Genomic DNA, 18,209 nt, shown 5'->3' with positions numbered 1-18,209 from the left:
AAGTTGCACTTCTTTTTCACTGTTATTCAGGGTTAAAATCTCAAAAAAAATTTAAAAATATAGCAACAACCAAATTAAAAAAAAAAGATCACAAGCCATTACCTAGTTGTGTAAATACAGGAGTCTTCAGCTTCCAGTTGTTGTGCTGAGAACAAAAATTATAAAATTAGGGAGGAATTCATCCTTCATTCAGTTTTATTCTTGTATGAATTACTCATGGAAAAACTTCCTATGGTTTGAGCAGAAATAGCTGATTACTAAGAACTTTTTTAGCAGAACTGTTCATTAATAAAGTGAGATTGTGGATTTTCTAATTTATTTGTCAGAATTATATACCTGACTTATTAACTTACTATTGTTTCAGTGTTACACACTGTAATCTTGTATTTCTAGATGTAAAATGGGATGAAAACTTTTCAGTGAGTCACAGTAGTTGCTTTTTTAATAGAAATATATTTACTGTAAGTGTACACAACTTAATGTGTGACAGAAGACATCTGCCAAAGATAAAGTCTTGAGTTAAATCCTATTTTCATCAAAGCTCTTGATGTGTTGAGGCTTGAAGTGAAGGATTTTCTTTCTGTGGGAAGTGCCTTGAAGTGCTTTTCCTATGGCTCAGAGTGACCATCTCTTTAACATCTGGACAGACAGAAGCAGGAAATTAATTCCTGGGTATACATGGCATCTGCCATAAGATTCTTGAAGTGAAATGCACCTTAAATTACTGACTTGGACAATATTGAAATCTTCCCTCTTGTGTCTTAAAAAAAAAGAAATATTTGCAAAGCCAGTGTTAAATACAAATAACAAGCTGTCAAAAGGATGGAATTGGAGAAGACTTCAATTAGTCATTTTTGTGGGCTTTTTTTACAATTTAAGTCAACTGATTTAATTCAACTTGTTTTTAAAGTAGCTAAAGAAGGCAAATAAATGCTTTCAATGTGTGTGCAATGTATTACATTAATGAGGATTTAAGTGGAAAGTCCATGATTGAAAGAACTGCCAGCTTAACGGAGCACACTTGGCAGCATCCTTAGATTTCAGTTTTGAGAAGTCCCCAAGTATGAAAGTACTTCTGAAAAAACAGAAATGTAATTCAGATTTTAAATTATTGTTACCTCTTATATGATGGCCATGTTTTTTTCACTCGTGTATCTGGGATACTGAATGTGATACTCTGGAATATCACTGCAATTGGGTCAAATTTTCCAGTGCTCACTAGGAGAAAATTCCCGTGGTATGGTGTGGAACAACATTAAGGAAAAAATTACAAAATACCTTTTGAATTAGGAATTACCAAAAGTATTAATGCAGATAAGCATGATTGGGATCAATGTCTTTTTCTCTTTACACAGAGGAGTTAGGCACACAGTCTTAAAGGAAAAGACAGGACAAGACTTGGAGGTTTAGTGTTGTGTAAAGCAAAAATACTGCGCTGGAGAGTTACCTTGGTATAACCATGTAGCACAACAGTGATGAGCCAACCATCACAAATTGTAACTTTGTAGATGCTGAATGATGTTATTGCTGGAAGATTTTATTACAACTGAATTCCTAACACTAACAAAGTTGGGTATACCTGAATTCATATTCTGTCTTATTAGCCTCTCCTTCTATCATTAATTTTTAAAATAAACCAGGAGTGAGGGATCATGTCTTCCTACATAGCAATTAACCTCTGTGAGACAGGACAAAAGACTACACAGGCCACTGATACAAGGTCACAAATGATATTTTTCTTAGCAAAGGCAAGAAATATTTTCTGGCCCCTGGAAGGTAGTTGACATGCGGAGGTTTCAAAGAGAATCTCAGGTTTCTGCGATGTTCCCTAGGCATTCCTGGCACTGCCTCCCATGGCACAGGCAGTGCTGGTTATTACATGATGTGATCCCTACACATTCATCATTTGCTTATCTCTGTTGTATCTGCATGTGCTACTGATAGTACCTACAGATTGCTAGACAAAAAGGTAGGTCTTAAATTGTTCCTTTTCACTCTATGGACTAGTTTTGCTATTGTTTTGAATTTTTAATTAATTGAAAATGCAAAATTAATCAATGTCTGCAGCATGCTGGAACTAAGTGTACTAAAATTAGCAGTTTGATAAAAATGCATGTTCCGAAAACATCCTCCAGGAAAAATGCACCCCTGTTAGAAATTTGGGCTAAATTTGCATTACCAGAGATCAAAGGTTGTGAATTTTTGTTTTGACATGTAATTAATTTTCATTGTGCCTTATTAGCTTATTGGATACTTACTTGCATTACAAATGGTTCTAGAGAAAATAAGGATGGGATACTAGCAATGAAAAGTTCTGTATAAAGTTTTTGCTCTGAAGGTTACCAAAATAGAGTGTCCAAAGACTTGCACAAAGTTGAGACAGTGAGTCAGTCGAGCCCAGAATCAGCTCTCCTGCCATCCAGACTCTTGTGCTGTACATCACATCAACCACCTTTCAATAGCTACACTTGTTAGGTCACAAACGGCCGAAAAATGTGGTCAAGACTCAATTAACCTTTGCTGATTGCCAAACAGGAAACTGAAGCAAACACTTGTCTTTGTTAGAGCTTGATGGTTATGTTTAACACAAAAAGGCTTTGCAAAAGATTGTAAAGTTTGCAAAAAGAATTGCAAAAGATTTTACACTCCTGATCATGAAATGACAGGTAGAGAACCACAAGCATATCTGTATGTCTCAGAAGATTCTCTCAGGGTCTGAGATCTGTATGACAAACAGAAGTTGGCAATAGTTTTGTCCATTGTCTCCCTGAGAAGACCAACAGGAGCTTCTTTAAGGAGTTGTTGTGTCAGCAGTTTCTCATTTCTCTGCAATTGCCACTTTCCAGTGAGCTTCACCTTGCTTATTTATTCTTTGACCAGATTTAAAGTTTTTGGTGTCACAGTTCTGTTCTTCTGATCTGTGTGGTCTTTATTCCATGTACTTTCCCCTGAACAGACCTATCCATGATGGTTTACAACATAAAAGCTCTATACATAACAGGGAAAAGATTTACAGAAAGTCATGGTGGTGACTTCAATGGTTTGTGAGCTTTTCACTTTCTTAAAACTAATAATATGAAAATATTTATATCAGATGTGGAGAAGACCTTGTTCATGAAGTAAATGTGAGTAAGGCGAAGAGTTGGATATAGTGAGTAGAAGTAGGTCACACAGAGCTTGGAAGAAAGAAGTTAATTGCATTCAGAGCAGCGTAAGACAGGAGGTAGTGAAGAGGCCTAAAAAGGGGCTCAGTTGGTGTAAAAGTATGGTACATGTGAGTTCAAATATTCTCTAGGTTGAGTTAAGTTTCCATCCTTTCCTCTGAGCCTGCTGCACTAAGATGATGAAAACAGCATCAGAGTTATGCAAAACTATTTTTATCAGACACTGGAGGTTAATTCAAATGAGGTAAAGAAAAAACCAGTTTTCTATCTGAGAACTTCCTTGCTGATGAGAAGCAGAGAATTTGCTTTCTGTAACTGCTCATTGCTGAAGGTGCCCAAGTGCTTTTGTTTCATCTGTATGAGGGAGTTACCTAAGCAAGAAATCAGGAAATAATCTTGGCTCTAAAGGGTTCAGACGGGGCTGTAAGCTTTGAGGTCACTTTTAAGGCAATTACAAATTTCCAAACAAAAGATAATCTAGATTTAGGCACAAGTTTCCAGGTGAACACTAAAATGTTATCCTTATTATAAAATATAAAACAGTGCTCATTAGCACTGTATATTTATTTTTCCTGTGGACCAGTGAGGAGGAGGAAGAAAAGCACTGAAATAGTAAAGCAGGGGAAAAAACATTCCACAAAACAATAGAAAAGAACTTGATTTGGTTTTAAAAAATCTGCAGTTTCAAATTAGGGCTTATATCTCTTCTTCTAGAGGTGTTAACATTGTCTATCTGTGGAGCACCCAGTTTGTCTTATGCCTTACAGTAATTTTCATGAAATGTTTAAAGGAGAGAGAAAGTAAAAATTATGGATTTCCAACTGCCTTAAATATTTTATTGATGTTAAAAGAACCTTGAAAGTTTGATTCTTAGCACTGCATACTTTTATAAAGATAGATAATGCTTAGGGCAAAGATGAATATCCCCAGGAAAAGTCTGTTGTTTTGGTTATTAATGTCAGCAAATCTGAGGGTTTTGTACTTGTGACCTGAATATTAGCTTTTTAACTTGCTCCAACATATCTCCACAAGAAAATGCGAGTTTACATTACTGCCCTTTGGGAATATATGGATTAAAGTGTAAGAAAAGGTGTTGTTTATTGTCGAGTCTCCCAACAGGACTCCTGCTAGGTCATTTATGACAATGCTAGTACTTTCTGTCATCAGATTCCTATGGTTCCTGTTTGAAGCAGAATACATCTTCAGCGTGGGGTTGATTTTGGAGGGACTTTTTCGTTGTTTTGTTTTTGTTGTTTTGTTTTTGTTTGGTTGGTTTGTTGTGGGTTTTTTGTTTGTTTGTGGGGTTTTTTTAAGGTTATCCCTTTAGATCAGGATAATGCAGTAAACCGTATCTATTATTCTACTACTTCTCTTTGCATCCCTTGTTGTCCCTGTTGTGCTTGTCCCTCTTTGCAGCTCGTAGTGATCTGGCCTGTTAAGAGTGGTGGGTGGTTCTTATTTGTGTCATCTACTTTCTCCCCCTAGTTCACTCAGGATAATGTGGTTTAAATAACACTAGTCATCTAAGTGGTATTGTTAAGATATTGAAAAAGATATTCTAGCTCAAAATTTTTAGTTTGGATATCAAATGTACTCTGCTTTCAAGTTTGCTGATTCATCTGTCTTTGATCCAGACTCAACCTTATGGGCTTTCATGAGCGCTTCAGTTTATTTTATTGTTTTTCCCCAGTTGGTGCTGTCTAGTGCAGCAGGCACTGAAGTCATTGGAAGTTTCATCATTGACTTTCATGAGGGAAACCTCAGGATCTGAGCATTTGAACGGGAGAGGGTGCTTAGCAGTACTCAAGCAAAGATCCGACTAAGTCAACGGGAGTTTTGCCACCTTCCAAAAATGCAGGATGCCACTTTGCCTTTGCCTTGCCCTTCCAAACGCTAAAGGGAGAAGCAAAACAAATCAAAATCAACATATGCTCTGCTCAAACTACTTGAAAAGAAAATGTTTTTCAAAAATGTGTATGCATTAAAGCCTGTGGAGAAAATCAGTCCCATTAAATACTAAAAGCAGAGAAGCTGAAGCATACTTATTCCAGAGGCTTAATGCTTAAAATGTATGAACTTAAAATGGATAAAACCACTGTATTTTTTTCACAGGTTATCATGCCTTATATGGGTATATGTTAGCACATTTGGGTTACAAAATAGTGAGTCCTTATATAGAGCTCTTGCAGCATGATCTTTAGGCTTTTTCTTGTTTAAACCTTGTATATAAGGAAAAATGGTATGTCAGAATAAATGAAAGCCAGAAGCTTCCTATGTAAATGGCATTTACATCCACATTAATGCCTCAATAGTAGTATCAGTAGGAGATTCCTTCCCAGTGTCCAGGAAAAAGCAGCTGACAAGTAGAGTTGTACATCTCTATTACATATATATAATAACAATAAATGTACTCATTTCTATTAAAAGGGGGAGGGAGAAGCAAAAAGCTAAGAGGTGGGAAAGCAGGCGTATATTCTTCAAGGTTGGGAAGTTTTGTCCTTTGGAATGTGGGTTTCATCCCTGGACGCAGTGAGTGCCGGCCCTGCCCGGGCTGCCGCCCGAGGCAAGGATGGGGTGCGGCGGCTGCAGTCGCGGGTCCGCACCAAAGGCTGTGTTAATCGCATGTGTCCCCTCTAGGACTGCAAGTTGAAAGACAATGAAACATGTACCTCCAATACTTAAACACGCTGTCACAGTTTCTCACGGCATCCCCAGGCGGTTAAAGCTGCATAGGGGTTGTTGGTACCCAAGGGCTACGGACTACGGGGACGAACTGTTTCCTGCTGGGAAGGTGTCTGAGGGTTTGCGATGTCCCAGGGAATAAGGTAGGAAATGACAGACAGGCCTTCCGAAGCCGAAGTAACAGCTGGAGGCTACTGGTCTTCCCATACAAGAAAGAAAGTATTGCTATAAATCGGGAATCTTTATAGCTGTTCGACTGGAGGAAGTTTTTTGGCTGTAAACTGTCATGCACTGCAGCTCGCAGTGAAAAGACTGTTGAAGTGGGGAGTTCTCTCTCCTGAGAACCGAAGTGCAATTAAGATCAGAAAGAGGGGGAAGGAAATAAAATAAAGACAACAGGAATCCAGACCGAGGAAAAACTTTACGGTTTGGGCTTGTTGGATTTTTGGGGGTGGCTGTTAAGTTGTTTTTTGTTTATCCCGTTCGAAAGAAACTTTTTTTCCAGAGTAATTTCAAAATTGATAGCTGAAAAGACTTATTTTTTGAAAGACCAACTAAATTCGAGAGTATACATCATTTGTCTGGCATAAGCATATCGCTCATTTGCTGAGTATTCAATAAAACGTGAGATATATCAAAGCAAATTGAAATTCGACTCTCCTCCCTTAGCCTAAAGTGAGTGATGAGTGAAAAAAGTATTAACCATATACATAAGTGTCTCCTGTCGAAGGGCTTCCCATTCCTGAGTGTATATATATATATATATATATATATATATACACACACACACACACACACACACACACACACACATATGTATATATATATATGCATAAGGAATTAGTCCTTCCTTGAAGAATAGATCTGGAAGAATTAAACAGTGTTTTAAAAGCTTAGCTCACCTAAATACACATTTAGAGCGTATCTAATTATTTTATTTATTCATTTTCGGTATGGTTCATTTTCCACAGAAACCACTCTGTCGCTTTCAATTCTGGCTGTTCCCGGTGCTTTCGGCTCTTAAACACGTTCATTTTCAGTGGGGTCGAGCTGAGGAAGAGCTGAGGTTGGAGTCCCCCTATCCTCCCTCCACTATCACCCCCACCCCCACCTCTACCACTGTCACCCCCTTTCCCCTCCGCGGACCGTACCCTGAAAGCGACGCAACTTCTGCAAGGGGTAAAAAGTCCCTTCTCTTCCTGTCACCTGCACGGAGCAGGCGAGTCCTGGTGCTCGGCTTTTTTCAGGATTAAGATGTTTGAAATATCGCCTTCAGAGCACAAACACAAAGATGGGGCTGCCAGCTCATTCGAGGGTCAGCGTGCTGTGCTCTGGCGGTGTTTAAGTGCTCATGGCTTTTGTTAGGTCTTGTTTGCTTGTTTTGAGTGGAGCGCCTTTAGTGAAATAAACACCTGATAGTGGAAAGATCATCTCCAACTACCGCCAGCAGTGACTACGTAGCAATTTAGTAAACTTTGTCCATGATTTCTTTGCAAATGCTCCTTTCCCCCTCCGAAGAGGACAAAAAGGAGGCGGTAGCTGCTAAAGCAGAAAGAGTTTTACGAAACTTTAACGCATGTATAAATCTGAAGGGATAATTTTTCGCATGCTTCTGCACAGTGGTTAAAGAGCGTGCGGAATTCGGCATGTCAGGTTGAAGGGAAAAAAAGTTCTGTGGGAGTTGAGAAAGTTAATGATGTACGAGCCCGATGGTGCTGTGTAATGAAAATACAACCTCATGCTGTAGCTCCTTAACTAAAAAGAAACCGAAGATAATAGCGGGAGATTTGGCATTATTTGAAGTTGGACGAGCGCAGATACGCTCGGGCTGCTGCTCCCTTGGGTGGAGAGGCAGGAGGTTCAGGCAGGAGGTGTCTCCGCAGAAAGAGCCGATGCCCGGACATCCCACAAAAGGGACATTCAGAGTGCCATCCCCTGGCAGCTCTAACTTCCAGCTCCTTCTGCTGCCAGGCAGCTTTACAGCGTACCCCGGGCACTTTCTCCTAAAATGTGAAAAATCCCGACAGCGATCATGCGCAGTGTTTGGAGAAGGGGAGATGCCTATTTTAGAAACAAGTCTGATTTTTACACCGCGCCCCTTCTTTCCCCCTCTCCTTTACTCCCGTTTAAAGAACTTGTTATTGTTTAAAGAGACCCCATTGAACTATTTCCTGGTCATTGTCACCTCTCTCCCCCTCACCCTCTATCCAGGGATTCTCACGGAAAGGTAATAAACAGTTTCCCTCACACCACAGACCGCCACAGCCCGGGAGAATGCAAACTAATACAAGAGCGGCGAGCGGGAGTGCCTCAGAGCATCCTTCCTCTCCCTCATCCCAGCTCTTGTTTTTGAATCAATTAACTTTAAAAGAAATTCAGCCCGTTGCAAAGTTTCACCCGTGAGGCTCAGCCTCCTCTCTTGCCCACAGGAACTCTCAAGAGTTTCTCCTTGTTACGGTAAACGAAGCCTTTAGCTACCGATCTGTTTTCGGAAGTATGTTTTTATTTAGGTGGGATGGCAGGTAACGATGGACCTGCTTTTTTGATTAAAAAAAATTATTTAGGTAGAAAGGCTCGAAACCAGTGCTGTCCAGCACCTCGGCTGCGAAGGCCCTGCCCGTGCTGGTGTTGCTCTGAGACAAACTGCGACTTTTCTCATGGGTGGGCTCTTGGGCTCGCTTAAACGCGGGGAGCCGGTGGCGGGGAGTGCCCGTGCTGTGGCAGGTTTGTGATAAGCCGCTCTACAGTGCTGTTTCAGCTCTTTGGCTACATTTTACTGCCAGGTTTGTCGTTGTCAACTGCATCCTTCACTGAAGCAGAAGTTTCTGTCAAGGCGGCAGGGGCAGCGCGGGAACGGGGCTGGGGTAGGGAGAGTGCTGACGGCCTGCGTTTGCTTACGGGGGAAGGACTTCCCGACTTTTCCCCTAAATATAAATCAGCGGCGGGTGTGTCTCCCGCCGAGAACTGGCTGCCTAAAAGCGGACCGGGGGCTTCGCTGCGCCGGTGACTGCGGCGGGAGGGTGCCGCGCTCGCCGGTTGTGAGGCTGTTGGCGAGATGGGCCATTTCCTCCGCGGCTCCCGGAGCCCCGGCCCCGGCGGCTTTGATAGAGGTGCAAACATTTGGGGGCAGATTTACATAAAATAGCCGCGTTTAATCCCGCAGGCCGCAATTAACATCACAGGCTCCCGCGGGCTGCGTTGTGATATGGCCGCGGGCAGCCAATGGGGAGGGCCGGCCGGCGGGATCAAAGGCGCCGCCCGCCAATCAGCGCGGCCCCCCCGTGGGCAGGGTGATGTCACCGGGGGGGCGTTTATGGCGGGGTATAACAGCGGGCCCGGCCCCGCCACCCTCGCTGGGGCCGCCGAGGTCAAGGGGAGGCAGCGCTGGCCCCGACTCCCCGCTCGGGGCTGTGCCAGGGAGCTGCCCCGCGGGGCGGGCGGGCGGGCGCGCGGGGCCAGGATGAGCTCCCCCGGCCCAGAGGGTGCGGGCAAGCCCCCGCAGTACCGCGTGGATCACCTGCTGAGTGCCGTGGAGAGCGAGCTGCAGGCGGGCAGCGAGAAGGGCGACCCCACGGAGCGGGAGCTACGGGTCGCGCTGGAGGACAGCGACCTGTGGCTGCGCTTCAAGGAGCTCACCAACGAGATGATCGTCACCAAGAACGGCAGGTAGGAAGGGAGGGGATGCCGCCGGACCCGGTCCCGGCCGCCCACGGGGAGGAAAGGGGGGTTCCGGGGCCGGGGGGCGCGGGATGGTCTCTGCCTTGCCTCGCGCCTCTGTGTCGCCCCGCAGGAGGATGTTCCCGGTGCTGAAGGTGAGCGTGTCGGGGCTGGACCCCAACGCCATGTACTCTTTCCTGCTGGACTTCGTGGCGGCCGATGGGCACCGCTGGAAATACGTGAACGGGGAGTGGGTACCGGGGGGGAAGCCGGAGCCGCAGGCGCCCAGCTGCGTCTACATCCACCCCGACTCTCCCAACTTCGGCGCCCACTGGATGAAGGCGCCCGTTTCCTTCAGCAAAGTCAAACTCACCAACAAGCTCAACGGCGGCGGACAGGTAAGCGCAGGCACCGGCACCGGGACACGTTGGGCAGCGAGGCTAGACCGACCCGGCCCATCCTTGCTGGGCGGCAGGTCCTGCCGAGCGTGGTATCCCTGTGCTTAATGCTAGTTTTCATACCGATGTTAGCAAACGCGCTGGGGCGGGTCGCGCTTCCCCCTCTGCCTCTCCTGCATCCCGCCCTCTTCCCCAACTTCTTTCCTTGAGGAAAGCTGTTTTTTCCACTGAGGATGGGTGCCTTGATGTTTTATGACTTTGGTTTTTAGAAGTTTCTTTTTAGTCTGAATAATGCCAACGATGTGATGGATGAATCTTTCTGGCTAGCTTATCACTGATGCATTTGTGACTCTGCAAGTGCCTTGTCAAGTTACAGGGATAACTACACAGAAAGTTGTGGTGCCTGTCCTCAGTGCACATTTTCTTCTATTACGGCTCCAGTTTTAGGGTTTATTTGTACCTGTTGCCTTTTTCTTTTAGACACTTTAAAACATGTATGCTCTCTGTACCTGCCAGGATCTGCCACTACCCTGTTCCTGTTCACCTGCTCTGTCCATTTGCTCACAGATTATGTTGAACTCCCTGCACAAGTATGAGCCAAGGATTCATATAGTGCGAGTGGGTGGCCCACAACGGATGATCACCAGTCATTCCTTCCCAGAGACCCAGTTTATAGCAGTGACGGCCTACCAGAATGAGGAGGTATGCACAGCAGGGAAGAAAGGATGCCACTACCAGAGGTTTCAAGTAGCAAAGTGCACGTTACAGAGCATAATAGATCTCGTTTCACGTTTTTCAGTTCTTCCTGTGCTTTTTTTGAAGATAAATATAGAAAATGGAATTAATGTATGTAAAACCCCTATAAATGTATTTTAGCACAAACTTCTGAATGCTATCTGCCTCAATATGCACTGCAAATTCATTAGAGGAGGGTAATTTTTCCAAGATTTTGTGGGGCAAACAGCTATCTAAAACATAGAGTTGTCATTTTCAGCTACGCAATGAAATAACTGGTTGTGCCAGTTTTGGAATAGCCCTTTTTCTGTTAGCCTAAATGCACATCTATGTTGAATGATAAATTACCAGTCTTTCTGAGATTTCTTTGATGTCATTCTGCTCTGGCTTGAAATGTGAAGACTTTTATAACTCTTTAGTGTACTACCTTTCTTAGGTGTTTCCTTAGATGATCAATAAACCCCGGGAATTCAGCCTCTTAGAATTTGGCAGAGACTGATTTCTAGCCCTTTGATAATGCTTCAGACCTTAAGGAGCTGATAAATTGATATCTGTAGGTTGCTATTATGGGCCTGCTTTTATTTCTTAAAAAAATCTGTGATTTTTACCAATTTCAGTGGACAGTCCTCATTCAAATCCTAATATCAATGTGATAATGAATGGTGATAATTGTGAATAAAGATATTTATTGTTCTTTTTAGATCACAGCTTTAAAAATTAAATACAACCCGTTTGCAAAGGCATTTCTTGATGCAAAAGAAAGGTGAGAGCTCTTAATTCTAAAGTGCGGGTTTTTTTTAACATAGATTTGTAGAGGCATATTCTTAACAAATACAACATGGTTTCCTTTATAGAAGTGATCACAAAGATATGATGGAGGAAGGGGGAGACAATCAGCAGTCTGGGTATTCACAGTGTAAGTGTCCTTTCATTTATGCATCATGTACATAACCTTGATTTCTTTTGTCTCATATGTTAAGTTAAGCAAAACTTTGAGACCACTGTTTGGTGACTGGCTTACTGGTTCATAGGGAGAGTAATATTACCAATCCTCCAGTTGCATTCATGTCCAAAAGGACAACTGCCTTTGTATACAATGTTCACATGGATATGGAGAAAAAAGTTTATTTCTTAAAATTATTGCAACAGTACTTATGTTTTAAGTACTCTCAGAACAATATGGGCATTTGCTTAGATTTTTTTGAGATGATTAAATACATTAGTGTTTTAATTGGTTAAGTAGATGATTTTCAAAAAAAGTGTGCAGTCTATAAAGGAGTGGAGTTGATTTGCAATAGGAATTATTTCAGAGAAAATGCTTAATTGTTAAGAGCAAATACATTTTAAGAGCAGTCTGAGAAACTTCAGAGCTTAGATATAGGTTGAGACCCCCAAAGAGCAATTTAAAACTGAATAACATGCTAACATTTACTGAGCACACACTACCTACATATGGGAGGGTTTAACAATTTCAATGTTTCTTTTCTATGATTCTAATGAAATAGCAATTTAAAAAATAATGTTGGCTTGACGTGGGGTTTTTTTAAGCTGTTGTTTATTTTCCTGTCTGGCTGCATTACATACGCCTCTTACAGACCTCTTGCTTCCCCACAGTAGGTAGTTGGCTTATTCCTGGGACTGGGACTCTGTGCCCACCTGCCAATCCTCACCCCCAATTTGGAGCCCCCCTGTCACTCTCCCCTGCTCACAGCTGTGAAAGATACTCATCGCTGAGGAACCACCGTCCTGCCCCCTACACCAACCCCTATGCCCACAGAAACAACTCACCAAGTAAGTCTGATGTTGCAGCTCTGCAAAAAGATGTGGAATGAGCTGAGGGATGTGAGCTTTGAGCAGTGGTATCATGTGGGATGCCACAGAAATTAAGGTGGCTAAACTAGCTCAGTTTATGCAGGGGGCTCGGGGTCAGCATTGCAAAGAAAAGGGGGTGATGGGCACAGGGAGTGATGGGTACATGTCCCAAGTCCCTTTATGATGGAGAAACTAGGGTGAGTGCAACTGTCCCCGGGTAATTGACTGCATTGTATTGTGCTGGCTTTGTCTTGTGCTCTTGAGTTCTTGAAACCATTGAGCTTAAACTTACTTTGTTTTTGTTTTTCTTTTTTTTTAAATCAAGTTTGAAAATGAGGATTTAAATTATTAGTTATAGGCAATATAGTGAAATGAAGATGTACGTCTGGTTCTGTTAGCATCACTTATTATTAACAGGTAATAACTGAGGGCCAGATTGTGTTAGTTTCAGTTGCGTATGAGGTAGTTAATGTCTGTGCTGTTGTCTATGAATGCATCATGACTGTATAGACAGAAATAATATGGAGCTGAGTAAATTCCAGAGCTACTAAAAGTTATGCTCAGAAATAGCCAAATATCCTAGGGCTTAGTATCTCAAGCACTAGGTACTTCAGGCAGAAAAAAGCATTTTTAACAGTGATTTTTTAAAAAAGTTTTAATATATTTCATTCTTCTCACAAGAAAAGAATGCTTAACGTTTTTTGCCTTTCAGGCTGTGTGGGTATTGAAGGTTCCCCTTTAAAAAAGTTATTAAATATTTTGAATTATGAAGTAACACATAGGCTTGTAGATGAAGCTTAACCAATCTTGTATGTAGCTTTGTACTTAATTTTGAAGTAAACAACTAGCTTTCTGTGAGCTTTTTTTTGCATCTTGGAAATTTTATGCAAGTTTTGTGACTTAAAAAGGAATAAAAGAAGAAAACAACACCTCTGGTGTCCCTTCTTGTTCCCTGGTTCTCGACAGGAAACCCCTTCTCCCTCACTTAGCCAGCTACCGCAGCAACTACTTTCTTGCTATGGATAGCTGTATGGGATTCCCTTTATAGTTTCCTAGTGCCTCTGTGGTATTGGCCAGCCACTTTTGGTCACAAATTGAGTAGTCTAAGCCACAGTCCAATCACTCCTGATGGTGCTCAAGGCAGACTCATGCTCAACTCAAAACTGGGATGTGTGATTCAGTGATAACACTTGTTATCCAAATCTGCCAGACTGTTACTGACAGTGTAGGTGATGGAGATGAAGAAGGTGCCCTGGAAGGTCACCAAGGAACTGGGATGGTGTAAATAAGAGCCCACCTCTTCCCACCACTGAATAAAGAGACATGGGTTAGATTAGTGGGTGATTTGCAGACAGCCTTTTTGCTATAGCTCCTTCACAGAAATAAGACTTTGCAGTTGGGACTTGAGCAAAACAGCACATGAGGAAAATGCCAGTGAGAGGCTGAGCTTGATACAACTGGCTGCTGGCTTAATATTTTTTTTAATCTGTGTGTGTAATTTTGTAATTTTGTCTTCCCTACCCCCCCACCCTGGTAGTTGTTGGGGGAGGGGGAAGGGTGGTTTAAAGCTATAGATTGCATTTAAATACAAGATTTTTTGCCCTGATTCTAGTGTGTTTAAGTGATTATTTATTTTATTAGCAGCCTATGCCGATAACTCCTCTGCCTGCCTATCCATGCTGCAGTCCCATGATAACTGGTCTTCCCTAGGAGTTGCTACACACACAACGATGCTGCCCATGAGTCACAGTACTGGCACAGCTACCAGCTCCAGGTAGGATTCCATCCCTTAGCAGCCCTCAAGTCAGTGTCTTGGTACTTTCTATGAGGAGAAGGCTGAAAAAGGAGATAAAGGAAGAGTCATCAGCAAATTAAAACTCCTTATGGCCATGTGCGAATCATTAGCTCTCTGTGGGGCACTGAGAAGGGGTATCCCCAAGGAAAACAGAATTAAAGAAACCGTGGTTTTTTTTTTTAATGCTTTGGTTTTGGAAATGCTGTCACTACAGTGTTTGATAGATTAAGGACTGAAAATCACTTAGACAAACATACATTGAATTTGAAGATTCTTTCTTAAGCTTCATCTCCTTTATGCATAATGGTGTTTAAAAATTTATTTTTTATATCTTTCATTTTGTCCAATCACTGCTTTCCCAGATATCTCCATAAACCCTTGTTCTGCCACAAATGTTGGGGCAGTAAACTGTATTGTGGAGAAGGAGCACATGACTGGTACAGTAATTCTTTACTTAAGCGTTACCACACTAACAAGCATAGCATGGGATTATACATGTGGTGAAAGTCTTTGCTATTTTGTGATCACATATCCTTTTCTCCTCTTTGCACTTATTATCTTAATTAAACTTTTGGATCTTTTATCAGAGATTTAGCTTACAGTTAGTCTCTTGCAGCTAAACTTGAAAATTCAAAGAGATACACAAAGGTGGTAAAATATTTTGTATTAAGCACAGAGGGGCAAGGTTTGGACATCTTTCTCAGCAATTCAGACCTCCCATTCTATTTGTGGAAAGCATATTTATTTGAACCATGCACATGGACACCCAGCTGTTAATTAGACTATGTACTACTAGCCAGTATGAGTTGCTTATATTACTGAACATAAGTTTGTCTTGAACATGGATTAACTGAGGCAATAGGTCCTCCTAGCACTTGTTTCTATGTATGACCCCCAGGATACATATTTTAGAAAGCTGTTAAGTCCGCTGAATTTCAGTTGCTGCACTGAGCCATCCAGTAGGTAAACCCAGTAGAACTGAACCTGTGGTACCTCAAGGAAGGCAGTCTGCCACCTCTTTTGTCTAAACCCCTATCTGTAAAGTAAGAATAACATTTCTCTTTCATATTAAACTGCTTGGGATCAATAGGTAGAAAGTGCGGTGTGGTATTATACATCAGGACTTGATTTTGTTTATAATACTTCTCTTCAGTCACCCTGTTTCTTTTAATTCGTCTATTTATACATACATTTAAGTAGATGCTCAGAGGAGAGTGCAGAGGCTCTCGTGTCCTGACAAGCCTTCTTTTTCATTCAAGTACCCCTTTCTGTGGTATCCATGAGATCTGCAGCATCTGCAGTCTGGTAGCTTCCCCTTCTAACACAAACTGATGAACAAGGAGGGCTGAGTTACTGTATGGAGGCATCCATCCCAATCTGACTACAGAGGCACCCAAGGGTTAGAACTGCAACAGACTCCTGGCAGTAGATTCAAACCTTCCTGCCCCTCCCAACAGCTGCTGTGTCCAGCCACCTCCATCATGTGCCTTTCTCCCTAATGCCATCATGACTCAGGAATCAGCTCTCAAATTTCTGCATTTGTCAGCTAGCCTGTTCATTCCTCAGCTTGGCTCAAAATTGGCTCTTGGGGAAAAGGAAGTTAGATTTATTTATGGGGGTACCATGAACACAAATCCTGCCTAGGGGTCCTTCCTACCTCACAGTGTCTGGGATCTGCCTAGAGAATTTCACCATCTCCAGCAAATGAACCTGACCTGAAGCCTGTGTTGTGACCTGAGAAACTGCCAGCAGGCACCAAAGTCCCTAATAACTTGTTTCATTTATCGCTTTCCCTCTTTTAGTCAGTACCCCAACTTATGGTCTGTGAGCAACAGCACCATCACGCCGGTGTCTCAGTCGAGTGGGATGTCCAATGGCCTGAGCTCCCAGTTTTTGCGTGGCTCTCCAGCACACTACTCTGCTCTTCCGCACCCAGTCACGGCCACCTCCTCTGCCTCCCCCCTGTACGATGGTGGGGCACCCACGGACCTGCCCGACAGCCAGTATGATGCCTCCGCACATGCCAGGCTGGCATCCACGTGGACACCTGTCACACCACCTTCCATGTAAACCCTGACCTTTTCCTGTAAGACAGACTTTTTAGCTACTGAATTACTTAAAACGTTTAATCCTCAAGGAAGAGAAAAAGGAGATATGAAGGAAACTGCAAACAAAGCATCTGCACTGCTTTGCATAGAGCATCTACGTTATACCTCTTAGAGTGAACAGTGTGTATCGTGGACTTCATGTAGAGTTTACAGATCTGGTGAGCGTGCAATTCTGAGAGCAGAGTCACTGCTTTTAATCTCTCGTTTTTAAAATTTGATAGACCTACATTTTAAGGTTCCAAATTTCTCAGTGATCTGAAATGTTTGGACCTGAAGTTTGGCATCAATTTTGAGTAAGTTACTCTGAACTGCTTTTCAGTAATTTTTTTTTAAATGGCAATTTTAGCTATAGTCACTAGAAGACTATCTAATCAGAAATGTTCTGAAATATGCAAAAATGTAGCTGAGGAGAGAAGATTTTGGAAAACCGTGTGCACTAACACGTATTTGCCTCACAAATACGTTGTGTTCTTAACAATAGGCTTATATCCTTGCTGCTGAATTAATGTTGAGACAATCTGCAAGAACTATAATCTTCTGAATAAAAACAATGTTAATGTTTAGTCTAAAAGGTTTTACCCAAAATATTCCTTTCAGAGGTAAGTTTTACTGTTTGATCATATAGATTTTGAATACCCATCAGCTTAGCTAAACATCTCATTTCAAACAGTTGGTGTCTTATACTAGGAGCCCTATCCTAAACCTTTTGAGACATTGAAAATACATCACTGGTTTTTGTTGAGGGTTTTTTTTATTATTTTTGGCTCAGGCCTTAAGTGAGGGAGTTCAACATCTGGAGAAACATTCTAATTTATTTTATTTCAGTCTTCTACTCTGATCTGTATTTATTAATTGATAAGTTACAACTTTATTTTCTACATGTTAAGATATACATATATATATATATAATCCCTCAACCTACAGTGTACTCTTTTAAGGCAATCATATGTGGGCTATGTCACTCAATGGCACATTGAACAACATGGACATAAGGAGTTAACTTACTGTAAGAGGGAAATTTGTAGTTACCAAGAATTTTGGAGAAAGTTCAGGTATACTAAAATTTAAAATACACTGACTACTTGACTTGCTGGAAAGAAGGGGTCTTGATAAAATACCTCCTTCGTGCCTGATATTAAGTACTGTGATCCAAATCTCTAATGCAGGCTAACCCAAAATATTGGCTTAAAGTGTGCCCTTAGACATGTGTCTTTCTCCTACTGACAAATATATATCCTGAGGAAAGTGAGTTCTTTTGCATAAGCCATAATAAATAACTTTTATAATGAAGTGCCTGATATAGTGAAGCAAAATTCTGTGTCAGGGAGTTCCTTAAATAACTCACTGATGTGTGCTCATGTGCTACAGTGGCAACTTTAAGATGAAAAAGCAAGTATTTGCCACCATTTTGGTCTCTTTGACACCCTATGGGCAGGTCCCTGTACCTAGAAACACTTTGGCAGGGCTTTCTCCCTGCAGAATGATCTGTGTGCAACTGCAGGCTGTGGTCTCCTGGACATGGCACTCCAGCAGGAGACTGCACCACAAGTGGATGGCTGCACTGCCGCATCCTCTGTTGATATGTAAATATTGATCTAAGTGCTCCTATTTTATTGTGAAGGTAAATTGTGTAAATGATGTAAGTGCATTATTATTTAGACTATTTTGTAGAAATTAGCAATGTATTTCATGAGGTTTTATACTTGTATTTCGGAAGTATAATATAAATTTTAAAAATAGTAAAGATTCTTAAAAAAACTCAAAGCTTAATTTTCAGTTTGTGGGCATGGTGAGAAAAGTGAAACAAATGCATATCAGCTGTATTGAACCTACAGTCTGTTGACCTTCTATGGAGTGG

General features: G+C 42.0%; 1 protein-coding gene across 2 annotated transcripts; it reads left to right on the top strand.

The window, feature by feature from the left end:
* The first annotated feature begins 9,223 nt into the window (after positions 1 to 9,223).
* TBXT (T-box transcription factor T) lies at positions 9,224 to 17,992 on the top strand. Of its 2 annotated transcripts, none has more exons than XM_071547962.1 (8): positions 9,224 to 9,512; positions 9,637 to 9,901; positions 10,469 to 10,603; positions 11,338 to 11,399; positions 11,491 to 11,552; positions 12,251 to 12,427; positions 14,093 to 14,222; positions 16,046 to 17,992. In XM_071547962.1, exons 1-8 carry the CDS (start codon positions 9,307 to 9,309, stop codon positions 16,311 to 16,313), a joined length of 1,305 nt encoding a protein of 434 aa, XP_071404063.1. In that variant the 5' UTR covers positions 9,224 to 9,306; the 3' UTR covers positions 16,314 to 17,992. The 2 variants fall into 2 exon arrangements, with proteins under 2 accessions (XP_071404063.1, XP_071404062.1); XM_071547961.1 differs by having other exon boundaries at positions 14,090 to 14,222.
* Positions 17,993 to 18,209: the final 217 nt, after the last annotated feature.

This window comes from Pithys albifrons, chromosome 2, assembly GCF_047495875.1.
Source record: "Pithys albifrons albifrons isolate INPA30051 chromosome 2, PitAlb_v1, whole genome shotgun sequence".
In the NCBI taxonomy this organism is placed as follows: Eukaryota; Metazoa; Chordata; class Aves; order Passeriformes; family Thamnophilidae; genus Pithys; species Pithys albifrons.
This window is presented reverse-complemented; position numbering and strand designations above follow the sequence as displayed.

Coding starts and splice junctions, on each gene's coding strand:
- TBXT (XM_071547961.1), top strand. CDS start 9,307: ATGAGCTCCCCCGGCCCAGAGGGTGCGGGCAAGCCCCCGCAGTACCGC. Junction 10,604..11,337: donor CGGCCTACCAGAATGAGGAG/GTATGCACAGCA, acceptor TGTTCTTTTTAG/ATCACAGCTTTAAAAATTAA. Junction 12,428..14,089: donor CCACAGAAACAACTCACCAA/GTAAGTCTGATG, acceptor TTATTTTATTAG/CAGCCTATGCCGATAACTCC.